Source organism: Stigmatopora argus, chromosome 21, assembly GCF_051989625.1.
Source record: "Stigmatopora argus isolate UIUO_Sarg chromosome 21, RoL_Sarg_1.0, whole genome shotgun sequence".
Classification (NCBI taxonomy): domain Eukaryota; kingdom Metazoa; phylum Chordata; class Actinopteri; order Syngnathiformes; family Syngnathidae; genus Stigmatopora; species Stigmatopora argus.
In genome coordinates this window covers 3,509,604-3,535,931 of record NC_135407.1, presented here as the reverse complement: position 1 = coordinate 3,535,931, position 26,328 = coordinate 3,509,604, and the positions used below count along the sequence as shown (strand labels likewise).

Here is a 26,328-nt window from a genome sequence, read left to right as displayed (position 1 = left end):
AATATTGATCAATTCTAGGGAAAGTGTTAACGAAGCTTTATTTAAAACGTTCAAGGCTGTAAATGCTATAGAAACACATTTGCATTGAAATTTTTATGTTGGTCTATATATATAGATTTTCTATATTATTGTTATCATATAAATATGTATTTAAATATAGTCATTATAATATGGGCTATCATCAGGGCGTGGTATTATTTATATGTTGGTTAAAATTCGTATTATTTTGATTGACTATTTCTGCACTCACCCCTGTCCAGTAGGTGGCGGTAACGTGTCGTTGAGATGTCGATTTTTATTACATAGCAACGAAGAAGAAGTCATGACAGCCGAAGAAGAAAAAACAAAACTACAGCGGCAAGCGTGCATATTTATACTTGTTTCGTTTTAATTCATTCTTCTGTTTTATTTAACGTTTGGTTCTTAAACGTGACGAATTATTGACACGATAAGTGGTTTGCGTGGTAGTTGTGCACTCCGATGTGTCCATTATTTATGTTTCAAAATCTCGTTTCGAGATGGTCAGGTGCACCTGGTGAAAAAGTTTGTTTAGTTAGTGCTTAAACGCCATCGAAGAAGAATCCTTTGGACTGCTAAAAAAGCAAGAACTATGCTACAGTTTCGCCAAATTCAAGAAGAAAACAACATAATAAGCCACACAAATGAGGTTTGTTCACTTTTACAAATATTATTTTTAATTTGACGATGATAACCCTGCAATTATTTCGCCCTAAAAATGGAATAGAAATGTTTGAATTCGTCAATAGTAGACGTCCAATCAATTTGAACAGGGAGGCTGGCAGAAAAAGAATCGTTCATTCAATGGATTGGACGTCTATCACCGTCAACGACTGTCGCTGAGTTAAGCATGAACATAATTTTATGTTTGAAATTGATTTTTTTTCACTAACTACAAGTGTTGTCCAAAGTGCCTTAATGATGATTAATAATCGATGGCTCTGCTAATCGATTAGTTTTCGATTGATCAGCATAGTTCTCATGGCAGACTAGTTATATTACACATTTTGCAAACCAGCCAATCCGAGAAAGTCATCTGCGGGACGACACTTTTGAAATGTGACTGTCGACAAAATAAAATTGACAATTTATGGGCTGTCACGACACATTGATAAAACCACGGTGAGATTATATTTATATGGCAACTTGGAGAGGTTGAAATATGATTGGTCAGAAAATCTTACATGCAGTTTGTTCCCCAGAACGAGAAAAACAAGCTGAAGTACATCTGGTTCGAGGATGGTGGAGAAATTCTGCATCGCCACGGGAAAAACAATCGGAACAAGACCTAATGGCAGGTTAGTCGTGGAAGAAACCAACTGGAAATAGGGATTCATGAATAATAATACAAAAATATAGACTTAAATATACGTCAACATTAAGCACTCCCTCTAGGTCCACGTGTTTTCAGTAGAAACTATATAAAAAGGGGGACAATTTTAAGTACAACTTTATTTCAAATGTTTTTTGTTTGACTTTAACATTTTGCAAGTTAAAAGTTTTGGCTCTGCAACTCTGGACTTAACTCACTCTGTCATAGTAAAGGAATGATTATTCATATTTACAGCAAAAGACACATGTAGAAAGACTATCAAACGTGCACCAAAGGCCAGTAGCAAAAAAAACAGTAATCTCATTAATACATATTAATATTTACATTTGTGGTTTGTCCTTACATAAGCATCACTTGGCGTTATTATTATAATAATAATAAAAAAAGAACACAGCTGGGCATTGTTGCTAAACTATCCAAACGTTGCATTCCTCGTTTATATTTATTTTACATTCTGTGGAGAAGCTGATGATGACAAAAATAATGCTTAGAAGGTTTTAAAACAACGAACCGGGTGCAAAGTGTTGGGACAAAAAGTTAAAGTGCAACTAAGAGCAGTGAGCAGATCAGCCGGTAATCTTTCACCTGTGGTGCCTCGGTGCCAAAAGGTGCTCGCGTCCTCTAGCGAGCGTGCGTTAGCAAGCCGAGAATTAGGCGGGATCATGAGCGGCGCCGCTAAATCCCACGGGCCGCAGAGGGGACGGCGCCCATTAGCGCGCTGACAAGATGAGGCTAAGTTCACGCGGACCGGTCGCCTCAGGTGCCGCTTACGCAACGGGTTCATCCAATAAGGATGCTCCTTTGAAGGGTTGCTCCGTAAAGTCCGTTTTAGTGGCACGGGTCGAAGGGGAACTCGGCCAGGCCGCCGTGCAGCTCCACGTCTTCCGACTCCCAGGACGCCACGTCGCCCGACGAGTGAGCCCCGCAAGAGGCCTGCTCGTGGATCTCGGACGCCGTCAGGACTCGAGACCACACCTGCACGTCCGATAGTTCGCCCGTGAACGACTGCGTCACGTCGAAGCGGCCTCCCATTGTGTCCTAAGCGCACACAAAAATACATTTATTGAGCACCTGTAGCTTCTTTTATGGTATTTGGTTATTAATTTGAGAGTAAACCTTTTACGGTTATCTTTTTTTTCCTTTACTACAGCATTTCCCCCACTTTTTACGGTGTACTTACCTGCCCATTTCCCAACATCATGTTAGCATCCTGTTAGCATATTCATTAGCCTCACTCACCTGCTCTTGCCCGAGAAGAAACATCCCTCCCGGTTGGATGGCGTGCCACGCCGCCAGGTTCTGACCCGATCCTTTCCTGGCGCCGTCCTGGTACACCTCCCACACGCCGTCACGCGTGGCCCACGTCACGCACAAGTGGTGCCACTTCCTGTCACTCAACGTGACGGGCAGCGTCACCGCCTGCCAAGCAACACGGGAACATTTAGCTAACATTTGAGCATCGTTCACATTAAACGTTCTCCGCGGTGAATGCATTTGGACGTCTATTGGTGTCAATGGCGGGCGATATGACCTAAATACTTTGTTGTTAACGGACTTAGCTGGTTATCTAGGCCGCTGCATGCGCAATATCCCCCTCGGGAAGTGTCGCCGACTATTGAGTGTTGTCGCTAGTCAAGCGTGAGACAAACATGATGCTCCCGATAAACAATTAGGCCAATCAATTAGATTTAAGAGGATTAGTCGATGGGTTTTGTATGTTAGCCAGGGGGGGGGGGCGGCAATCTAACAACATCCGTTTGGATGGAAGGGCGAGCTTTCTCTCAGAATTAGAGATGAGCAAATTCTGTAAAATGCTCCGCCACGATGATGAATCGACAAAAGGATAGCTAAGCAATTAATTCCCATTTATTAACCATTATTTTGACGGACGGACCGACCTTGTCATTGACCAACAGCTCCATGGGGTTGGCGCCCCACTGGATGAGCACCAGCTCGTTGGCTTGACCCGGTATGGCGTAGGAGAAAGGCGTCCCCACCCCCGGGCCGGCGCCGGTGCCGGTGCCCCCTTTCAGGCGCAGGCAGGCGGTCAGGGCGAAGAGCTCTGTCGTCAGCGAGCGCTTCATCCTGGCGTACATGTAGTTAGTCCTCATGGGGAAGTCCAGCAGGAAGGCGTTGGGGCTCTTCAGCTTCTTGTGGCCTCCTGCTGACACCACGCCATAGATTAACCCTTTGTAGGACCCTCCTGAAGCTGTCTCTAACCAGACTGTATTTCACTTTGGGTTTACTTTGATGTTATTCATTTGGCTTTGGTGAGCATTTTACAATTGTCATTCCATCAAAAGAATAATAATAATAATAATAATCATGTAGTTGGGACACAGCAAATGTGAATATTGTGGCAGACGTGGCTTAAAATGTGTTTTCCGCATATGTGGATAGCAGGACTACATGAGGTCGTTTTTAAAGGAGTAAATTGAGTCACTTAATTAATGACAGCTAGCCTAGATTGTTGTGAAGAGTGTCGTGCTAAGATGCTAACCGTGTTCAGAGTGGCTAAGGTGCAGTTGGCTGAGGACCGTTTCCAGTTTGCCGTGTCCGCCGCCGTTGCGCGGACTCGTTTCCTTGCTGCTGAATGGAAGGCGACGAGGGTGGTCGTCATGGTGGTCGTCGTGGTCATTGTCGTGGTGGTCAGTGTGGTCGTCGTGGTGGTCAGTGTGGTCGTCGTGGTGGTCGTCGTGGTGGTCGTCGTGGTGGTCATCGTGGTGGTCGTCGTCGTGATGGTCGTCGCCGTGGTGGTCGTCATGGTGGTCATAATGGTGATCATAGCGGTGATTGTCATGGTGTTCGTCGCGGTGGTCGTTGCGGTGGTTGGCGTAGTGGCCTGAATAGCGGACCCTGCTGTGCCAGTCGCGGTGGCCGTAGGAAGGCCTGGGGTGGCGTGTGCGGGGGTTGTGATGACGGCTCCCGTGGTAAGTGCCGTGATGTTCGTCGCGGTGGTTGTCATGGTGGTTGTCACGGTGGTTGTCACGGTGGTTGTCGCGGTGGTTGTCGCGGTGGTGGTCATCGTGGTGATCGTCGTGGTGGTCGTCGTGGTGGTCGTCGTGGTGGTCGTCGTCGTGGTGGTCGTCGTGGTGGTCCCTGTAGTAGCTGTGCAGCTGCTCCTCCAGGGCGCTGATTTTGCGCTGGAGGAGTTCTCTCAAAGAGCTGGAGTAGGAGCTGGTAGAGTTCCTTGCCTGGACACAAACATTTGGAAAGTCAACGTGGAGAGACGGGGAGAACCAGTCCTCACTTTTCCTTTATTCAAATTCTTTCCTGTTCCCACATAAGTGGATGAGCTTGTTTGTGTAGGAATGGCCATATTGACTCAATGTCATGATACATGATACTCTACAAATTGGGGACGGAGATCTTTTCTTCACTCCTCTCCCTGAGTCGCTCCTGGCTCGCTCATCTGAAAATCCGGCTTTGTTTCCTGCCAGCGCGCGGCGCGATTAATAGCCTCGTCGGGCAGGATCAAGCTAATTGGAGGTGATGCCTGCTCGCACCCCTCTGGGAAGCTAGCCTGCTAGAGGAAGGTCCTATTGGGGTGTCAATCCTGGCTTGGCTTCAAGTCGGCCTCGCCGTTTGGTTGGCTTTTTAGCATGTTCTTAGTGGCGCTTTGACCGTTTGGGTGGCTTTTTAGCATGTTCTGAGTGGCGCTTTGCCCCCGTCACGCGTTGCAGTCAAAGTGTCTGAACGTATCTTACCTGCAAGCTCTCAAGACGCTCCTTCAGGGTCTGCACGGTCTTCCTGGCCTGCTCCGGTGAGAAGGAGCCGTGTTTGCCGTGCGATTCCCGGTGATGGGGGTCCGACCTATGGCCGCCCTGGGAGAAGTGGTGGTCGCTGCCGTGGTAGCCGTGGTGGGTGTCGTGGTGGTCGTCGTGATGGTCGTCGTGATGGTCGTCGTGGTGGTCGTCGTGGTGGTCGTCGTGATGGTCGTCGTGATGACCGTTGCCGTGGTGGTCGTCGTGATGACCGTTGCCGCGGTGGCCGCCGAAGCCCTCGCACAACGTGAGCTTGGCGGTGAGCTCCCTGATGGTCTCCCGCTGGTCCAGGATGGTCTCCTTTTGCCGGACCAGGCTCTCGCGGAGGTGCAGGATGGTGGCTTTGGCCTCATCCGAGATCAGGATCTTGCGATTGTTGCCGTTGTATCCGTGGCCGTTAGCGGCGGAGCCGTGAGTCGGGCCGGGCGGGGAGTAGCAGCTGGGGTCCGCTTCGGGGGGGATGGGAACGCATACGAATTTGGGGCTGCTGCCGTAGTCGTGCTCCGTGCCGAGCAAGCTGCCCGAAGCCTTGGAGGAAAACAGGACGTAGTAGATGACTAGCCAGCGTAAGGCGAGGACGCGCGGGAGCTTCGACTCCGGGGCCGGATGACCGATGCCCCTCGTCATCTTGGCTTTGCTTCCAAACGACTCCTTGACCGATGCCCTGGAGGTCCCGTGAGGCTTTAGCGTGGCGGGGAACAACGCCATGGGTCATTTGCGCTGGATTGCGAGTCGTTAGGGCAAAGTGTGTCGAGCAAAAAACAATTGCGATGATGACACTTGCTAAGTTCAAGCCTGCGTCTCAGGCATGGCCTTTGGTAAATCCCGTTGATGCCACACTTGCCTCCATGGCTGCTAACACAGGGTTTGAGACTTCCTTCCGGTGCGCCGGAACTAATTCCTGGACCTCGTCCAGCTGGGGTGATCGGACTCGGTGCAGAGGACGTCCTTTGTGGGGCGGCTGAGATTAATCCATTTAAGTTTGGCCTTCCACCATCAGATCCCAAGGCAAGGCTCGGCAGGGTGGCCTGCATGTAGGACACACACATACGCACGACAAGATCACGCATACGCTCGAGAAGATCCGCCGGTAGACGCTAAATCACGAGACCCCGTCGTGCCGCCATTGCGTGCGTGCAATCTTTGAAAGGAGACTTCAGCACCACACCAGCATCAGAGTGTGTGTGTGTGTGTGTGTGTGTGTGAGTGGCCTTCGAGTGTTTTAAATGAATGTTTTGAAGATAGTGTTAGCTTGGCGTGCTAGCTGCCACAGTCGTTGGGAACAACGTTAACCACAACAAAGAGTGTACAGAACTGTACAGAGCCTTTTAACGAGGCGCTCGGTGCTCAGGTTGCTAAGCCCCAGTGTCTGATACTTAAAAACAACATTAGCTCAGATTTAGCTAACATGATACTGAGCTGAGGCACGGGGCCTGGCACATGAGCCCCCCCTCCCCGGCGGATGGGCACGACAACTCTTAAACTGTATTTCTTTTATTGTTAATGTTTAACTTTGACTAATTCCATTCCTGTTAAACACTTATGCCTTATCTTCACTAGGATTGCAAATAAGACATGTTTGATCAGTGACAATTCTAACCAACCCAACCAAGCAACTTACATGTCTTTAGTCTGGCAAGCAAACTTTAGTCCGCCACCATCCATCCAACATTTTGTTCTTCCTCCAACCAACCAACCAACCAACCAACCAACAAACCAATCAATATTTGTTCCCATATCTAACCAATCAATAGAACAACCAACATTGAGCCCTGCTGCACCCAACCAACCTTTAGCCCTGCCTTCAATCAAACTACATACTTTAGTTCATCCATGCATTTAGTAGTTCCTAACCTATCAATCAAACAACCAACATCCATCCATCCAACCTACCAACTCACCCACATTTAACCAACTGAAAAAGCACTTAGTCATGGCATCTATTCCTCCAACCAACACTTTGCCCAGCATCCAGCTAACCAGTATTTACTCCCAAATCCAACCAACCAAAATTTAGCTCAGTACCCAACCAACATTTCTCCCAGAATCTAACCAACCAATATTTACTCTCCAAATCCACCCAACCAAGTTCTCCTGGCAAGCAAACTTGAGTCTTGCATCCATCCATCCATCCATCCATCCATCCAGCATTTAGTTCTGCCTCCAACCAAAACTTAGTCCCATATCTTTGGCCTTTGGAAATCAAACCTATCTAAGGTTGCTCAATTATAAATCTTATGCCCCAATTGTCACCTAAACTCATTTCACCTAATTTTTGGATCTTGTCATGCTTCTTACCAAGTCTTATCTATGTTGACCTTCTCCTGCTAAATTCAACCACACGACACGTTTAGTTAAGGTGTGCTGCCAGACGGTCGGTGGGTGGGCTCTGAGGGGGTCGCGTGGGCTAACAGGAAAATGGCGGGCTGGAACTATGCCTGCGTGTGGACCCCCCCCGTTTACCCCCGCACCGAATCCGTTTAGGATAAGCAAGGCAAATTAGTTGCGCGCTTAGTAATGACAAAAGAGGCTAAATAGGATCTCGACGCGCAGTACTTTTTTCGCAGGCACCCAAGTTCAACCCAACTTAACCTTGACCACCAGAACTGTTATCCAACATTCAAATAGAGGTCTTCCCGAGCTATTGACGTTCTTTAATCTGCCCCACCAAGCAAACCAGGTCACCATTTGTTGCGTTCGTTTAGCTGTTCTCTCCGACAATCGATCCTTAATTCACGGGAATAACACAAACAATTCCAGGCAATTTCAATATGGATGAAACGCAAGCCCAAACTTTTCTTTTACTTGTTATTTTTCCAAAATGAGAAAGAATGCGAATAGGCGAATGCTAAAAGTCATTATTATTATTATTTTTTAATAGGACACCTTTAAATAATCAAATGAGAAAAATTACAGTGAATGAACATTCATGTAGCTTGAATGGTAACTAGCCTGTCCACCAACGCAAAAAAAGCACACAAACTTACGTGACGTTCGGCTACGGGACACCCAAAGAAAATCAACCCCAATTGAGCGTAGGGGTGCTGGTAAAAAAGCGCGCTTGTACCTGCCAGCGGCGGCTCGCCAATCCCGCGCAACGCTGATCAGCTTGAGGAGGATTGCTGCTTTGAGCGGGATAAATTTATCTCTCTCTCTCGCTCTCTCTCGCTCACTCGCTCTCTCTCTTTCCTCTCTCACCCACGAGCAGCTCAAAGAAGAAAAAAAGTTGCCGGTTCCATTGACGGCGAGAGACGTCTGACGCCTTTGGACTGGGAGGGGCCAACGAACATTTTTTTTTTTTTGCCTCTCCCGGTCCAAATGCGTCAGACGCCTGTCGCCGTCGATGGAACCGCCGACGAGTTAACGCCAGCGAATGTTTGATATGGAAAGCATGCTTGAATGTTGCTTGGATCAGCTACTACACGCGCACGAGGCGCTTTCACCCCTGGCGGGGTCAGCGCTGATGTCATAAACAGGTGGCCGGCAAAAATAGAGGCGCGCAAACGCAACGTTAGACGTGGGCCACATTCGCCACGCGCGCTCGTCGGCGGGCGAGCCGCTCGTTAGCGCCGAGAGCGTTTACGATGGACGCAGTCAAAGTTATTTGCGTCCAGTCCCCGCGCGGAGTCCGGTCACGTGACTCGCCCCGAGGCGGGCGGATGTACGAAGTTCTGTTAGGTTCGCGTCATTTTCGGCAAATCGGAATCGGGGAAAATAACCACAGATCGGCGTACTTTTGAACTATGAACTCGTTGGCTGACAGTCAGGGCGATAGGCGTCCAATCCATTTTGACTTAGATTGCGATCAGTGATTAATATACACGTGTGTGTATATATATTTGCACAATACAGATTTACATATTTATAGACATACCATATCTTTTATTTTAGATAAAGCAAAAAAAAGACTGGTGCACAGGAATTGGCATATATCACTTTCAATGGCAGGGGGAGTTGATTTTTTTCCAAAATGTAGGAAAATCAAGTACTATAATTTAAATAAGACGAATCATATCCTAAAGTACTCTGAAGTCAATGATAGCTCATTTTGCTCCCACGTTCACATTAAAGCAAAAAATTGCAGTTTGTAATTTGAAAAAACAACAACATATTTCCTACTTGGATATATATATATTTTACTCATAGGTAGAAAAAAAAAGTAATTGAATTTGACAAATAAATATTGGCAACTTTGTCCCTCCTACGAGCAGCGGGGCCTGGGGTGGGGGGTGGGGTCACGTCTGGCGACCTTCCATCTCGTCAGCTCGCGTCCCCGGAGGCCGCTTTACGACGGCGTCTATATTTGGAGGAGGCGCAGGCGATATTTTGGGGCGCCAACATGTCACAGGGCGTTGGACTCGGCCGGCCGCGTCCGCTCTAATCGCTCGCTTCCTTCCCGTCGGATGCCGACGTGCGTTCGCGTCAGGTTTGTCTTTGTCGATTGCAATGTGTGGACTTTGCACGCCGGCGTGTTGTTTGACAGGTGGGCCAACCCAAGTGCCCATTGGACAGAAAATGTTATTCGCAATGGAAAAATGGTAGTCTCGTTCCCTGGACTGGTCGCCAGTCAGTGTCCAGACCCGTTTTGAAAAGAAAATGATTGGTCGCCATAATGGAAAAGAGATGCGTGTGCTGTGGATTTTGCAAGCCCCGGTCCAAATTTGGCCCACGGGACCACATTTGCGGCCCCTTATTTGACGTCAAATTGTAGTATTAGTGTGACTTGTGTGTATTTTGCCGTGGGCAATAAAATACATATGATTCAAGTCATGAAATATGGTTTTAAAAAATGAGTAGAAAAGGCTGTCTTCAATGAACAAAAGAATAATATAAACATATACTGAAAAAAAATAAGAAATATAAATCAAATAAAACAAAATAAAAGATAATTGCATGTATATTTACCTTTTGAAAATGGGTTTAGAATTGCAAGGCAGTCTGTAATAAATATAAATCCTTAAAAATAATTAAAACAAAATGTAAACAATTTGAAAAAAATGTCTTTTTTTATAATACATTTTGAAAAAGAAAAAAAAGCATTAGGTTTTATTCAGTGTTGTCTTTCCCAGCAAATTGGCCAACGTTGGTCCCCCTTTTTTTTGTTTTTATTTGACACAGCCCACACTCTATTTCTAGCAAGCCCCACCCCAATAAATTGAGTGCAAGATCCCAGGAATAATCAAAATGGTTGCTCACTAGTCAAAATGTTTTCGTCATCCGCGAGTGAAAACGTTAACACGGATTGCAACCCAAATCTTTTTTTTTCTTTTTTCCTGCACCGGTAGCAAAAACTTGAACTTGAAGTGGAAGTGAGAAAAGTCTGGTGTATGTCAGGCGGCTTTTGATTTCAACGCGTCCAGACTTTCTTGCCACTCGCATAACTTCCTCAAATTAGCTCGGCAAAAGCCACAGCCATCGCTCGCTTCTTGTCTTTGCTGCCTCTGCACGTTTGTTTCTCCAACAATTGACACCAATTTTGTTGCATTAAACCTTTTATAGGTAAACTAGGGCTGCGCAATCATAAAAAAATGGATATATCAAAAATATCTAAAAAGACAAGTTAAATATGCTTTATTTATGTTTTTATATGGATACTTTTTAATGAATATAACAAGGGGTAAATTGGTGAACATTCTGCTTTTTCATTTTTGCATTTGATAAAACTCTGAATAATTGTGGCGAGCCATATTTGGCTCATGGGCCGCCAGTTGGACACCCTTGCTTAGCATCATTTTTAATCTGTATTTTTGTTTCCTTTTTTCCCAGGAAAGATCCTTGCTTTGAGGTCCTCCCGTGGAATTCCTCCCTTCATGCTTTTTTCACAATGACTCCGGTCAGATGGCGTTATTTTGCCGGGCGGCCATTTTGTGCTCAGCCACAGACATCTTTCTAGATCCTTGCCGACATTTTTGAGTTTTTTTCCTGACCGTCGGCCATGATGTGGTCCGCCTTCCTGGTGACGGACGAGGAGGGACGAGCGGTGAGCCCGGCCGCCGCCCCCACGGTGGGAGCGGGGGGCGCCGGCGGAGGCGGGCCCCCGGCCATGGGCGGCCTGGCCGGCCTGATGAGCGGTCGCAACACCTTCGGCGGCAACAAGCGCCGCAGGGGCGCCGCACGCGTCATGACCGAAGCGCAGGAAGGAAAGGTAAGAAAAGACCATTTATCGCCATGGGCGTTTTTGGGTGTTTTTATCTGACGTGGGCGTCGGCGCAGATCAAGCTGGCGTTCTTCGTGGCCATCGTGGGCATCATCCTGACCGTGCTGGGCGTGGGAACCGAGTTTTGGGTGGAACTGGCGCCCCCCAAAAGTTTCTACGGCAACCAGACGTGCCCGGCGATGCACTACGGCCTGTGGAAGGGCTGCACAAAGACGCTGTGGGTGGCCGACATCGACCCCGACCGGGAGAGCTGCGGGCCCGCCGAGCTGCCCGGAGGTTTGTGGAATGGTAGCTTAGCGCACCACGACGACAAATACTAAAATTGGGCGTGCCGCCCATTTGTGTTTCAGAGTCCAACTGTACGTTCTTCAAGTACTTCACGACGGGCGAGAGCGCCGTCATGTTCCAAAAGACCACGCACAAAAGTGAGTTGTGTATCGCTTCACACACGGCGTTCAAACTCCAACCATAAGTATAAAACTACATGACTTGATAAGATGAGTCTCAATGATATTAGTAGCTAGGTATTCAGGCTTTCCTGTTTGTTTATTTATTTATTCTTTAGCTTTCTTTATTCTTAGAGAACACACAAAAAATATAGGAGTCACATTTTTCATTTGATCAGAAACCAAGAACAAATGTATGTTAAAGTTAGAATAATAAAATGGAGAGCAACATACTAAATAAGCACCTGTCATAGTCTGGAAAATACAGAATGGGTTTTTTTACTATTATATTTATACTTAAAGATAGTATTTATTCATAAATATGATCTTGCATTTTCACATTCTAGTGTTAAGTGTACTTAAAACGGATTATAGTTGAATTTTTTATTTTATTTGGTTACATATTTTGTAGTTAAAAAATGGACTCTTTGCATTGAGTGTTTATTTTTTAAATGTAACTCCTTTGTTTTACTCCCAGACCTGAGCATGGCGTCGGCCCTGTTGTCATTGTTGAGCCTGGCGCTGATGGTGATGGGCGCCATCTGCATCAGCATGGCGCTCAGCAAGGATATGGTCTTCTTCCTCAAGCCCGCCTCCGTCTGCTTCATCCTCTCAGGTGAGGAGCGGCCGCGGTCGGCGACCGCTCGCTCGTACGTTGGCCCCACGTTGGCCCCACGTTGGCCTCACGTTGACCTTACGTTGACCTCACTCACGCTGGCCTCCCCTTCTCCTCCCCCAGGCCTTCTGGTCCTTTTGTGCCTTCTGCTCTTCCAGCAGTCGGTGGGGCGGCTGCTGGCCAGCGACCGCTCCGTGCCGCTGCACCACAATTTCTCCTGGTCTCTGTCCTGCGTGGGCAGCGCCGGCGCCATCTTGATCGCCGGCGGGATCCTCTTCCTGATCCTGGCGCTGCCCCGCACCGCCTGGCAGAGGTGCCGGGGCGGCGCCAGCTAGTGGCCGCCCGTTAAGAACCGTATCCTTCATGTCCGGCCGGCCACGTTCTAGTACACTCTGGACATTTTGGCTCTGAGCCAATCAATGACAAAGGCCTTCATCACTTGTCATTTGTCAGTGCCATTACCTGTTTATGGCCTGCTAATTTTGAGCTAATTCCTCTACAATGTATCTATCATAGATGACATTTTAGATGAGATTTAGACCCAAACGTCTTGACTTGGTGGACATTTTGTGCCGGAGCCGTTTGCTAAAACATTACATGATAGTCAATGGAGCATCTACTTTAAAATAGGTATAAAATGCTCAATATTCAATTGGCTTGCTTTTCCATAAATATGCCGTTAATTAACAGCTACAGTAATATAGTGTGGAAATTCGGATTTAAGACTATTTTACTTTAGACGAGCACTGCCTTAAGATGGCCGCCCGTTAGAACATTGCCGCTTTTGGCATTTGTGATGTTTCACTCCTTAACTTCCAACAATTAAGTCTTAAAGCACACATGCCAATTATCATTTTCTGAACGTCATGTGGAACACAAGAAAGCATTTTGTCGAAGCTCAGAATGTATTGACTTTATTTATAAATACAAAGTAATGTTCCTTTTGTTGTAGCTGAGCTACCAAATGCTGCCCCCCGCAGGCTCAATGTGTGAATGCCACACAAATGTTTTCATAAATAGCTTTATTGAATATCTACGTCTATGGATAGAGTTGGATGGCTTCCCTTCATAGTTTATTTTTTAAAATACATTAATTAAACACATTAAGAATATATATATATAATTCTATATTGTGTATTTATACATAAACCACTAGGAAATAAATATAAACTATGGCTTACACTCGCACACTAGTTAGAACATTAAAAAATAGTATTGTTTATGAAAAAAGCTGTCATTAGATGAACTCATCCTATAGATTGGACAACACTCCCCGTTTTAAAAAGATTAAGAAAACTCCACTTTGATCGCACAAAACCAAACAACAAAATTACAATTCTTAAAAAGAAAATACAACAACGTACACTAACACAAAAAAACTAATACAGTGGTGCTTGAAATTCAAGTACTTTGTTTTTTGTGTGTGAAATACAAGCAATTTAATACATTAGCAATTCTAACCCCTGCCATTAGTAGGCAGCACGTGAATTGTATTTACATTAATTTCAATGTGTAACGTTAAAAATAGGCATTTAATTTGTTCACATTCGTATCTCAAGGCGCCACTGTTATACATGGAAGTCATTTGAACAAATGTACAACGGAGTGTTAGAAAAAAAAACAATGACATGATAACTATGATGAAATGTTTCACCATGGAAGATATTGAAGGCTCAATACATTTTTTTGATCATTTGTCATGTGCTTGCTTGACTGGAGTTTTTGATTCTTTCCATCTTGAGGCTTCGATGCTTAAGCCGACTCGTAATTGGGAGAAACGAGAGCGGTCGACGTCCATCGAGGTTCACATTCAAGCGTGATTTCATCAACGTGAGACGTCTGTTCGCGGTCGTCATGGCATCTTCGTTAAGGCGGCGTGTTCTTGATGGACGTAAGGTTGCCGCCGCCGCCACCGCCGCCGTCGTCGTCGCGTTCCTGAGAGATAAATGAGTAGAAGGCAGGATTGGGTGCGAGTAGATGGGTCTTTGCGTTTCGCAGCTTTGTGGGTGCGCTGGTGGCTGTCTTGTCTTGATATTTGGGTGAGGAGTGGGGGGTTATTTTCCATGTTTTTGGTCATTGACTGCCATCTCCATTTTTAAAAATTGGTCAGGGGTGGCCAACTCCGGTCCTCGAGAGCCGCTATCCCGTCTGTTTTCCACATCGCCCTCCTCCACTGATCCCCATGATTTGATTCAGGCGTTTTGGTGGTTGGAGATAATGGAAACCGACTGAATAGCGGCCAGCCCTGATGTGTAGTAAGGCTTTTTCTTCCAAAAATGACCATTTATAGAAGTAAAGCTTTTTTCGTAAATGCCCATGTATACTATATATAGTAAGGCTTAGTTTCTTCAAAATGATACTAATTGTAAGTTTGTTGTGCAGGAGAAAAGTGACAACTTGAAGTGGGATTTGATCCAACTACCTCTCCCCATTTGAAGCAAGCACTCTACTCTGTGAGTTAAGTTCCCCTACTATGGCACAGACTGCCTCACTATATTTCCATTTCAGATGAAGAGTGACAAATTGAAGTATGTGGGATTCAGTCCGACTACCTTTTACATGGTAAGTGGTCACACTAGAGAGTGAACTAAGTTCATAAGTAAGTGGATGTGAGATTTGATCTGACTACCATGCGTGTGGCAAGCTGCCACTCTACTTGGTGAGCTAAGTAAACAACCTACTCACTATTTTTCCATTTCAGATCAAGAGTGACAGGTTGGAGTATGCTGGATTCGATCCGACTACCTTTTGAATGGTAAGTGGTCACTCGATTCGTACTGGCTCACAATGAAATATGTTGGGTTCAAATCTGGAGTGAGTGCAAGTCCACTCTTTGCAAATCTCAAATTGTTTATTGAGGTAATGAAAAGGATAAATATAACTTCCAGTCACATCATTTCAGAAGTCACTGTGGTCCAGTGGCAAAGTCAATGGGTCAGACAGACCTTAGTTTGACTGCCATGTGGGAGACTGGGGTTCGAATCCCGCTCTCGTTTGACTGATCACTACACTAGTAGTTCAGTAAATGGGTAATCCTTTTTTCATTCAAATAAAGACTTAGTCATTTTTTTCAGCAAAACAATATTTCCGGTCAGCCTTCGGCTGACCGGAAGACAGTTGGGAGGGGGGATCCCTGGTGGCGTTCGACAGTCGGCCTTCGGCCGACTGCCGACACCACGCAGTCGTTGACTGGCGACACCGGGACGTGAACCATCGACACCCACGTCGCAGGCAGGTGACTTACCCACTGCACCACGAGGCGGCCCGCCTATACATGATTGGAAGTTATATTTATCCTTTTCATTACCTAAATAAACAATTTGAGAATTGCAAAGAGAGGAATTGAACTCATTCCTGTTGCAAGTTGAAGTATGTTGGATTCGATCCGACGAACTCTTGCGTGGCAAGCGGTCACTCTACTTGGTGAGCTAAGTTCCCAACCCACCACCCTACTTGGTTCGTACTGGCTCACTATCTTTCCATTGCAGATGAAGATTGACAAGTTGAAGTATGCTGGATTCGATCCGACGAACTCTTGCGTGGCAAGCGGTCACTCTACTTGGTGAGCTAAGTGCCCAACCCACCACCCTACTTGGTTCGTACTGGCTCACAATGTTTCCATTGCAGATGAAGATTGACAAGTTGAAGTATGTTGGATTCGATCCAACAAACTCTTGCGTGGCAAGCAGTCACTCTACTTGGTGAGCTAAGTGCCCAAACCACCACCCTACTTGGTTCGTACTGGCTCACAATGTTTCCATTGCAGATGAAGGGTAACAAGTTGAAGTATGTTAGATTCGATCCGAGCGGTCACTCTACTTGTTGAGCTAAGTGCCAACCCACCACCCAACTAGGTTCGGACTGGCTTACTATTCTTCCATTTGAACTGAAGAGTGAGAACTTGGAGGATGCATGAGCTAAGTCCCCACCCACCTCCCAATACTATGTCTGATAATTGGTTATTTTAATACTGTACATTTTTTATTTAATGAATTACCGCAGACGCCTGACGTCCAATCCATTTGAATTGGCAGCAAATGAACAAAGGCTCATCGACTGCCACCCTTCCGCTTCGAATCGATTGGACATCTGTCAAAGTTTGCGCGGCGTCGGTACGTGACTTCGTCTTACTCCTCGAGAGCACCATTGAAGTTGGTGCAACACTAATCACTACACTTGTTTTTTTCCCTCTTTTAATGGCAGCCAATGTTTTGTTCCAGCAAGCCGCTTTCAGACGGGCGTGGTCTTCCTGTTGAGCGTATCCGAGTTGCTGTCACGATCCCTCTTGGCCGTCAGTCGGTCCAGCGTGCCTGCGTTGGGCCGCTCGGCGGTGGCGCTGGCGGGGGCAGAGCTATTGAGCGGGGCGGCGTTCTGGGTGGCGGCCGCCAGGTTGGACTTGGAATGCAGGGGCAGCGTGCCGCTCCCCACGCTGCCCCCGTCCTTGGGGAAGTAGTTGTGCAGCTGGTAGAGGGCGGCGCGGTCCATGGTGCCGTAGAGGGGCGGTGCGCCTCCGCCCGCCTTGGCGTCCCTGGACAGGGTGTACACGGAGATGTCGCCACCGGTGCCGGCGTGGTGAGGGTTGGGCAGGGTGGCCACGGAGAAGGGCGGGGCGGAGGGCGGCGGCGGACCAAAGGCCTTGGCGGCGGCGGGCGGGCTCTGCGGCGGCGAAGACGGCTCGGGCGGCTCGGTGGAGCGTGAGCTGGAGCGCGAGCGGTGGCGGCGGAAGCGGTAGCTGGGGAGGCGCAGCACGGCGTGCGCGCCGCTCTTGAAGAGGTCGGCGCGCGAGCGGCAGCGCAGCTCCTTGTTTTTCTCGATGTAGATGTTGACGGCCAGGACACCCACCATCTCGGCCAGGATGAAGGAGAGGCCGCCGAAGTAGAAGGACCAGCCGTAGGAGTAGTGCCACTTCTTGTCTTCGTCCTTCCGCGGCGAGATGTCGCTCAGCGCCGCCGAGATGTAAACGATCACGCCGATGATGTTGCTCAGCCCTGAAACAAACAAAAGCGGACGTCAACATACCTTTATGCAGCATCCACGTCTCTCAACGCCAACACACGCAATGTAGTCAACATGAGTGCATAGCTTTGTGTGTACAATATAAAATTCTTATCAGTTTATCTTGGTGATTATTATTTTTTAAATGCCTTACTATACATGGTCTTTTTTAAAAATAAAATAAAAAGCCTTACTATACATGGTCGTTTTTTAAGAAAAGAGTCTTACTATACTATGTCGTTTTTTATGAAAAAAGCCTTACTATACTATGTTGTTTTTTAAAGAAAAAAAAAACTTGGTATACTAGGTCGTTTTTTACGAAAAAAGCCTTACTATACTATGTCGTTTTTTAAGAAAAAAAGCCTTACTTATACTATGTCGTTTTTAAGAAAAAAAGCCTTACTATACTATGTCGTTTTTTTTAAAAGCCTTACTATACTATGTCGTTTTTTTTTTAAAGCCTTACTATACTATGTCGTTTTTTAAAGGAAAAAGCCTTACTATACTATGTCGTTTTTTAAAGGAAAAAGCCTTACTATACTATGTCGTTTTTTTTAAAAGCCTTACTATACTATGTCGTTTTTTTTAAAGAAAAAAGCCTAACTATACTATGTCGTTTTTTAAAGAAAAAAGCCTTACTATACTATGTCGTTTTTTAAGAAAAAAAGCCTTACTTATGCTATGTCGTTTTTAAGAAAAAAAGCCTTACTATACTATGTCATTTTTTTTAAAAGCCTTACTATACTATGTCGTTTTTTTTAAAAGCCTTACTATACTATGTCGTTTTTTAAAGAAAAAAGCCTTACTATACTATGTCGTTTTTTAAGAAAAAAAGCCTTACTTATACTATGTCGTTTTTAAGAAAAAAAGCCTTACTATACTATGTCGTTTTTTTTAAAAGCCTTACTATACTATGTCGTTTTTTAAGAAAAAAGCCTTACTTATACTATGTCGTTTTTAAGAAAAAAAGCCTTACTATACTATGTCGTTTTTTTTTAAAGCCTTACTATACTATGTCGTTTTTTTTAAGCCTTACTATACAATGTCGTTTTTTTTAAAAGCCTTACTATACTATGTCGTTTTTTAAAGGAAAAAGCCTTACTATACCATGTCGTTTTTTAAAGAAAAAAGCCTTACTATACTATGTCGTTTTTTAAGAAAAAAAGCCTTACTTATACTATGTCGTTTTTAAGAAAAAAAGCCTTACTATACTATGTCGTTTTTTTTAAAAGCCTTACAATACTATGTCGTTTTTTTTAAAAGCCTTACTATACTGTCGTTTTTTAAAGGAAAAAGCCTTACTATACTGTCGTTTTTTTTAAAAGCCTTACTATACTATGTCGTTTTTTTTTAAGAAAAAAGCCTAACTATACTATGTCGTTTTTTAAGAAAAAAAGCCTTACTTATACTATGTCGATTTTAAGAAAAAAAGCCTAACTATACTATGTCGTTTTTTTTAAAAGCCTTACTATACTATGTCGTTTTTTTAAAAGCCTTACTATACTATGTCGTTTTTTAAAGAAAAAAGCCTTACTATACTATGTCGTTTTTTTTTAAAAGCCTTACTATACTATGTCGTTTTTTAAAGAAAAAAGCCTTACTATACTATGTCGTTTTTTAAGAAAAAAAGCCTTACTTATACTATGTCGTTTTTAAGAAAAAAAGCCTTACTATACTATGTCGTTTTTAAGAAAAAAAGCCTTACTATACTATGTCGTTTTTTTTAAAAGCCTTACAATACTATGTCGTTTTTTTTAAAAGCCTTACTATACTATGTCGTTTTTTAAAAAAGCCTTACTATACTATGTCGTTTTTTAAAGGAAAAAGCCTTACTATACTGTCGTTTTTTTTAAAAGCCTTACTATACTATGTCGTTTTTTTTTAAGAAAAAAGCCTAACTATACTATGTCGTTTTTTAAGAAAAAAAGCCTTACTTATACTATGTCGTTTTTAAGAAAAAAAGCCTAACTATACTATGTCGTTTTTTTTAAAAGCCTTACTTATACTATGTCGTTTTTAAGAAAAAAAGCCTAACTATACTATGTCGTTTTTTTTAAAAGCCTTACTATACTATGTCGTTTTTTTTAAAAGCCTTACTATACTATGTCGTTTTTTAAAGAAAAAAGCCTTACTATACTATGTCGTTTTTTAAAGAAAAAAGCCTTACTATACTATGTCGTTTTTTTTAAAAGCCTTACTATACTATGTCGTTTTTTTTTAAGAAAAAAGCCTAACTATACTATGTCGTTTTTTAAGAAAAAAAGCCTTACTTATACTATGTCGTTTTTAAGAAAAAAAGCCTTACTATACTATGTCGTTTTTAAGAAAAAAAGCCTTACTATACTATGTCGTTTTTTTTAAAAGCCTTACAATACTATGTCGTTTTTTTTAAAAGCCTTACTATACTATGTCGTTTTTTAAAAAAGCCTTACTATACTATGTCGTTTTTTAAAGGAAAAAGCCTTACTATACTGTCGTTTTTTTTAAAAGCCTTACTATACTATGTCGTTTTTTTTTAAGAAAAAAGCCTAACTATACTATGTCGTTTTTTAAGAAAAAAAGCCTTACTTATACTATGTCGTTTTTAAGAAAAAAAGCCTAACTATACTATGTCGTTTTTTTTAAAAGCCTTACTTATACTATGTCGTTTTTAAGAAAAAAAGCCTAACTATACTATGTCGTTTTTTTTAAAAGCCTTACTATACTATGTCGTTTTTTTTAAAAGCCTTACTATACTATGTCGTTTTTTAAAGAAAAAAGCCTTACTATACTATGTCGTTTTTTTTAAAAGCCTTACTATACTATGTCGTTTTTTAAAGAAAAAAGCCTTACTATACTATGTCGTTTTTTTTAAAAGCCTTACTATACTATGTCGTTTTTTAAAGAAAAAAGCCTTACTATACTATGTCGTTTTTTAAGAAAAAAAGCCTTACTTATACTATGTCGTTTTTAAGAAAAAAAGCCTTACTGTACTATGTCGTTTTTTTTAAAAGCCTTACTATACTATGTCGTTTTTTTTTAAAGCCTTACTATACTATGTCGTTTTTTAAAGGAAAAAGCCTTACTATACTATGTCATTTTTTTTAAAAGCCTTACTATACTATGTCGTTTTTTTTAAAGAAAAAAGCCTAACTATACTATGTCGTTTTTTAAGAAAAAAAGCCTTACTTATACTATGTCGTTTTTAAGAAAAAAAGCCTAACTATACGATGTCGTTTTTTTTAAAAGCCTTACTATACTATGTCGTTTTTTTTTAAAGCCTTACTATACTATGTCGTTTTTTAAAGAAAAAAGCCTTACTATACTATGTCGTTTTTTTTAAAAGCCTTACTATACTATGTCGTTTTTTAAAGAAAAAAGCCTTACTATACTATGTCGTTTTTTAAGAAAAAAAAGCCTTACTTATACTATGTCGTTTTTAAGAAAAAAAGCCTTACTGTACTATGTCGTTTTTTTTAAAAGCCTTACTATACTATGTCGTTTTTTTACGGAAAAAAAAACATTACTATACTGTCTTTTTTTTTAAAGCCTTACTATACTATGTTGTTTTTTAAGAAAAAAACCTTATTATACTATGTCGTTTTTTACGAAAAAAAACCCTTACTATACCATGTCGTTTTTTACGAGAAAAAAGCCTTACTATACTATGTCGTTTTTTAAGAAAAAAAGCCTTACTTATACTATGTCGTTTTTAAGAAAAAAAGCCTTACTATACTATGTCGTTTTTTTTAAAAGCCTTACTATACTATGTCGTTTTTTTTAAAAGCCTTACTATACTATGTCGTTTTTTTTAAAAGCCTTACTATACTATGTCGTTTTTTTTAAAAGCCTTACTATACTATGTCGTTATTTTTAAAAGCCTTACTATACTATGTCGTTTATTATGAAAAAAAGCCTTACTATACTATGTCGTTTTTTAAAGAAAAAAGCCTTACTATACTATGTCGTTTTTTAAGAAAAAAAGCCTTACTATACTATGTCGTTTTTTTTAAAAGCCTTACAATACTATGTCGTTTTTTTTAAAAGCCTTACTATACTATGTCGTTTTTTAAAGAAAAAAGCCTTACTATACTGTCGTTTTTTAAGAAAAAAAGCCCTACTTATACTATGTCGTTTTTAAGAAAAAAAGCCTTACTATACTATGTCGTTTTTTTTAAAAGCCTTACTATACTATGTCGTTTTTTTAAAGAAAAAAGCCTTACTATACTATGTCGTTTTTTTACGGAAAAAAAAACATTACTATACTGTCTTTTTTTTTTTTAAAGCCTTACCATACTATGTTGTTTTTTAAGAAAAAAACCTTATTATACTATGTCGTTTTTTTACGAAAAAAAGCCTTACTATATTATGTCGTTTTTTTAAAGAAAAAAGCCTTACTATACATGGGCTTTTTTAAAAATAAAACGCATTACTATACATGGTCTTTTTTTTTGTAAATACATTACTAAACATGGACCTTTTCTAAAATGCCTCACTATACATGTTTTTTTTCCTTCCTAAATGGCTTACTATACATGTTACTTTCTACTTTTTACAGGTCGTTTTATTTGTTTTGGGTCTCATCGGTTTGTTGTAAAGACGCACGCTGCGGGCAAAATCTGACCTGCGGCCACAAAGAGAATCCCTCCTCCCAGGATGACGTTCCTCTTGCTTTTGTAGAAGCCGCTGGAGGCCACGCAGACGGCGCCCAGCAGGAGAAGCACGGCGCTCAGGATGGGGAACACGCTGGACGCTCGCACCACACCTGCCCACCCACACGCACAAAAGGGGGGCTTTTAGGCTTATTTACAGAGAACATTTCCATTGGTAGCAAACTGGTGTGTGTGAGATGAGATGCCTTCTGTGTCACGGTGAATTCAAAGCTAGTCATTGGCGCACTCTTACTTTCAATTGACTATTATAGCAATGAAATAATAACCCGAATAGTCCTAACTAACATGCAGTGCGTACTGTCAAGATTTACTCTTCACAGAATGTCTTTTCTTCTTTCTTTTAAGCGCCAGCAGGAATAAGAACACGGCCTGTTCTGTACGGCGTGTCCAAGCAGAGCCGAGAAGAATCCATTAGATGCTTTTTTTATCAGCGCCAAAGCCGCTTTTTTTGTGTTTGCACACCCCCAGACTCAGCCGTGGCGGCGTACCTGACACGCAAGCACTTTTGTGCATTGATGTCCGCCCACGACCCCCCTCTGTCTGTCCTTCCTTCCTTCCTTCCTTCCTTCCCACATCCTCCTTCCCTGCTTTTGTGCGGGTGGTGTCAATGTGTCACTCACGCAGCAGGTACTCGGCGGCGTCTTGGTCGTAGTCGGCGTCGTCTGGGAAATGATCGATCTGGGAGCACACGCCGCGCTTCAGACCTGACCCACAAGAATCCAAATGTTAAATCAAGGCTCTCCAAACTGCATCCCAGGGATGCCATTTCAAATCCTCCCACTCTCATTTCTTAAACATGGGGAGAAATAAAGACGATTGAAATTGAGATTTTTTTCTTTTGTTTTGAGTATTTATTTATTTTTTTAACCATTACCTCATTGCCTATTAACTATTGGCATAATTAATGTGGGCTGGCAGCCATGAGACCCTGAAAAATATCAATCGTATATATATATATATATATATATATATATATATATATATATACAAACATATATATATATATATATATATATATATATATACACACATACATATATATATATATATATATATATATATATACACACATATATATATATATATATATATATACACACATATATATATATATATATATATATATATATATATATATATATATACACACATATACATATATATATATATATATATATATATATATATATATATATATATATATATATATATATACACATATACATATATATATATATATATATATATATATATATATATATATATATATATATATATATATACACAAATATATATATATACATACATAAATGCTTCAATATGAAAACACATCTGGAAGCAGTGCAATATATATAATATACTTATATATATACACATACAAACATACATATATACACATATACAAACATATATATACACACATATATAATATATATACATTTATATACACATATATATACATACATATATTATATATACATATATATACATACATATATTATATATACATATATATATACACAAATTTAAAATGATGATGCTGCATTTACTATTAAAATTCTTTTTTATTTGGAATTTTTTTTCTAAAAGATTAGGAAATATCCATGGATTCATTATATGCACAGGGTTGTTCACAGGGATGCTGGAGCTATCCCAGCACCCTGAAGAGACTGTCCTTTTTAAATGAATATTAATTTTGATTTGTATGTGTTTTTTGAATAACATGAATGAATAAGTAAAATAAAGAGGGGCAGGCAAATAGATTGAACATCTATTACCAACAATAGCACTTGTAAACGGTGTTTGATATTAAATAAAAGCCACACAGTAATACGGGGTGACTCGGACACGGTACCTTCCAGGCAGCAGATCCTCCAGAGTCCCGAGTGCGTGAGCGCGCCGGGATCCTTCTTGTCTTTGGCCACGGCCGCCGCGTCCTCCTGCGCCGCCGCCGACGAGTTGGCCGTGCTGTTGCAGATGAAGGCGCGCGCGTACAGCCAGTAGTCGGTGCCGATGGCCACCGTCATCAGGGCGAAGGCGGCGAAGGCTCCCACTGTGGTCAACAGCACTTGAATGCCCCGCTCGCACCACACCAGCGCCGGACGTGGCAGGAAACTCAGCTCTGCCGTCGCAAAAAAAAAATAATAATAAAGTCAAGCGGCGGTGCCAAAAACACACTTTGTTAAGATGCGCTTCGTAGTCCGGAAATGACGGGAGTTGATCACAAGTCGACAAAAGTTGGTTGGCTTCCGCTTCCGGTCCCTCCCTCAAACTAAAAATTGAATTTAAGTCTTCCTCTGGCCAAGACGCACCCCCCGTCCATTTTACAAATCTTAGACATGCAATCCATTACAAGTGGGAGAAAAAATGAAATTTCTCCCACCACTGCTACAAAACACTGCCTGCTCCCAAAAAAAACAAAGCTTCATGAACGGCAATTGTGCTATTAGGCTAACAATATTCACAAGAATATTAAAGTACTGAAACTAATGCCTGTTAAAAGAGGATTTAAGTCAACATTTTTTGGGTTTCAAAATTCATCATCTGTCAACAGGATTCCTTGTTATTTGACCAATAATGGCGGCAGTATGTGTCAATATACTGTACTTACGTACATCTGTGTGTTTGTGTGTGCGTGTTTGTGCTTGAGCGTGGGCGCGCGATAGATACCTGACGGCGGGTTCCTTCCTTTGGCCTCCATCCTTGGTTCCAAAGGTGGCCGACTCCTGACGAGCGCTTGGTTTGCCGCCTCACCCGTCTTCCGCTCGGCCGGACGAGGAACCCAAGAAAAAGGAGAAGTGGGAAAAGGTGAAGGGGCGAGGACGGATGGACGGATGGACGGACGGACGGACGGAGAGGAGCCTCCTTTCCTTCCCCGTCGGCGAGGTGACGGCGCTTTGAGCGAGGCAGCCCAAGAGAGGGAGAGATACGCTCGCTAGTTCGCTCCTTCGCTCGCTCGCTCGCTCCACCATCGTCATGGCAACTGTGGATTCCAGAGTCTACCGTGGGAAGGGTGAGCGCGTTCGTGTGCATTCGAAGACGGACTAAACAGCTGTTAGGATTTTTGCACATCGACGTGCAAATATGGACAAGTCAAGATGGATGGATTTTATGAGGTGACCTCATTAAAAGGCCTTGTTTGGAAATAAAACATGTTTACTAAAAGGTACTGAATGAGGATTGAGGGGAAAAAATGGATATAAATGTACTTTTATGTCCATTGTGATTCATTTAAAAAAATAGAAATACAAAAATTGCGACAATCGTCTTAAATCAATAATCGTGAGTTGTGAATTGGCTGCTCTCTCAACTTTATTTAACATGCTCAGAAAATGGCTTCGAAAAGATGGCCACATAGAACAACTAGGTGCTACATGATGTGATATTGACATATCTTTGTCAAGGCAAAATATTGGCGGAAACTTGTCTCTATCATCAAATATGTTGACTACATGTAAAATGAAATACATGATATACAGATAAACCGTTTGGAGTCCTCGGCTGGCATTGACGTCCCCAAAAAAAAGTGTCATCATAGTGAAAAATGACAGTAAAACAACTCCTATCGAGTCCTAATTGTACAAAAACAATGCAATTGAACATCCTCAAAACCATTTGGAGCATTGGCCAATCAACGTTTGTCTAATGACACGACAAAATATAAAATACTATTTACTCACCGGAGATGCAGGTTATTTAAAATCCTTCAGTGTTTGGTATTTTTGCAGGAGTTTATAAAACATCCAAAGAAGCCGCTTGACGACCTCTCGTCAAAATGTCCACTTTTTCTTGCAGTTCACCAAGACCATCATGTCCAACATTTGTCCTCGTCCTTAAATCCCACATTGCGTATAATTACCTTGACCAATTAGAGGATGGGCAAAATATTAGAATAATATAACAATAGATGTCACATTGGTAAGACGGCTTATACAGGAGTTAGTAACTGGCGGCCATCTTGTGTCAGTGGGTTTGGTTGCTTTAAACGAGTGACTAACTCCTGGAATTCGTAATGATTCACAAGCTGTTTGGTTTATAACAAAGCCAATTAACACTCAATTTATTTAATTAACTATTTTATAATTTAATTTAAAAAAAAACTCGAGTTGTTGGGGGGGTCGTCAAATGTTTATTTACTTAGTTTCATTATTTATAAATTCACCGCACCGAGAATTTCTTCTACATTTTATTTAATTTATCAGTTCATTTATTTAACAAAAATTTAAAAAAATCCAAAATATATTGATAAGAATAAATAATATGAAATCAAAATCTTAAAGTACTTTTTTGTTTTCTTTAAATGACCAAAAATAGTCTATTATAGAGAAAAATCAACACTAAGAAGAA

At 42.2% G+C, this 26,328-nt stretch overlaps 3 protein-coding genes across 5 annotated transcripts; 1 reads left to right on the top strand and 2 right to left on the bottom strand.

The window, feature by feature from the left end:
* The first annotated feature begins 321 nt into the window (after positions 1–321).
* LOC144066665 (voltage-dependent calcium channel gamma-6 subunit-like) lies at positions 322–17,527 on the top strand. Of its 3 annotated transcripts, none has more exons than XM_077589870.1 (14): positions 322–667; positions 1,221–1,316; positions 10,882–11,260; positions 11,329–11,548; positions 11,623–11,697; positions 12,197–12,334; positions 12,458–14,225; positions 14,717–14,787; positions 14,843–14,896; positions 15,036–15,089; positions 15,823–15,896; positions 15,962–16,035; positions 16,101–16,446; positions 16,538–17,527. In XM_077589870.1, the coding sequence occupies exons 3-7, from the start codon at positions 11,051–11,053 to the stop codon at positions 12,667–12,669; spliced, it is 855 nt and encodes a 284-aa protein (XP_077445996.1). In that variant the 5' UTR covers positions 322–667; positions 1,221–1,316; positions 10,882–11,050; the 3' UTR covers positions 12,670–14,225; positions 14,717–14,787; positions 14,843–14,896; positions 15,036–15,089; positions 15,823–15,896; positions 15,962–16,035; positions 16,101–16,446; positions 16,538–17,527. The 3 variants fall into 3 exon arrangements, with proteins under 3 accessions (XP_077445996.1, XP_077445997.1, XP_077445995.1); XM_077589871.1 differs by having other exon boundaries at positions 12,458–14,589; positions 16,555–17,527; XM_077589869.1 differs by having other exon boundaries at positions 12,458–14,589.
* LOC144066666 (neuronal pentraxin-2-like) lies at positions 1,453–5,958 on the bottom strand. Its single transcript, XM_077589872.1, has 6 exons — positions 5,059–5,958; positions 4,359–4,545; positions 3,852–4,121; positions 3,250–3,512; positions 2,591–2,770; positions 1,453–2,389 (listed from the first exon to the last, which is right to left on the bottom strand). The coding sequence occupies exons 1-6, from the start codon at positions 5,821–5,823 to the stop codon at positions 2,180–2,182; spliced, it is 1,875 nt and encodes a 624-aa protein (XP_077445998.1). The 5' UTR covers positions 5,824–5,958; the 3' UTR covers positions 1,453–2,179.
* On the bottom strand, positions 15,287–26,315 carry LOC144066661 (voltage-dependent calcium channel gamma-4 subunit-like). Its single transcript, XM_077589863.1, has 5 exons — positions 24,652–26,315; positions 23,837–24,103; positions 22,602–22,685; positions 21,933–22,073; positions 15,287–17,322 (listed from the first exon to the last, which is right to left on the bottom strand). The coding sequence occupies exons 1-5, from the start codon at positions 24,680–24,682 to the stop codon at positions 16,565–16,567; spliced, it is 1,281 nt and encodes a 426-aa protein (XP_077445989.1). The 5' UTR covers positions 24,683–26,315; the 3' UTR covers positions 15,287–16,564.
* Between the last annotated feature and the right edge of the window lie 13 nt (positions 26,316–26,328).

What these genes read in the sequence shown, in the direction of transcription:
- LOC144066666 (XM_077589872.1), bottom strand. Translation starts at nt 5,823, where the DNA reads ATGGCGTTGTTCCCCGCCACGCTAAAGCCTCACGGGACCTCCAGGGCA. An exon ending in AGCTGTTGGTCAATGACAAG is followed by an intron (nt 2,771 to 3,249) that starts GTCGGTCCGTCC and finishes GTTGCTTGGCAG; the next exon opens with GCGGTGACGCTGCCCGTCAC. An exon ending in TTCTTCTCGGGCAAGAGCAG is followed by an intron (nt 2,390 to 2,590) that starts GTGAGTGAGGCT and finishes GTGTGCGCTTAG; the next exon opens with GACACAATGGGAGGCCGCTT.
- LOC144066661 (XM_077589863.1), bottom strand. Translation starts at nt 24,682, where the DNA reads ATGGAGGCCAAAGGAAGGAACCCGCCGTCAG. An exon ending in AGGAAGGAACCCGCCGTCAG is followed by an intron (nt 24,104 to 24,651) that starts GTATCTATCGCG and finishes TTGCGACGGCAG; the next exon opens with AGCTGAGTTTCCTGCCACGT. An exon ending in GATTCTCTTTGTGGCCGCAG is followed by an intron (nt 17,323 to 21,932) that starts GTCAGATTTTGC and finishes TGTTTGTTTCAG; the next exon opens with GGCTGAGCAACATCATCGGC.
- LOC144066665 (XM_077589870.1), top strand. Translation starts at nt 11,051, where the DNA reads ATGATGTGGTCCGCCTTCCTGGTGACGGACGAGGAGGGACGAGCGGTG. An exon ending in CCGAAGCGCAGGAAGGAAAG is followed by an intron (nt 11,261 to 11,328) that starts GTAAGAAAAGAC and finishes GCGTCGGCGCAG; the next exon opens with ATCAAGCTGGCGTTCTTCGT. An exon ending in CGTCTGCTTCATCCTCTCAG is followed by an intron (nt 12,335 to 12,457) that starts GTGAGGAGCGGC and finishes CTCCTCCCCCAG; the next exon opens with GCCTTCTGGTCCTTTTGTGC.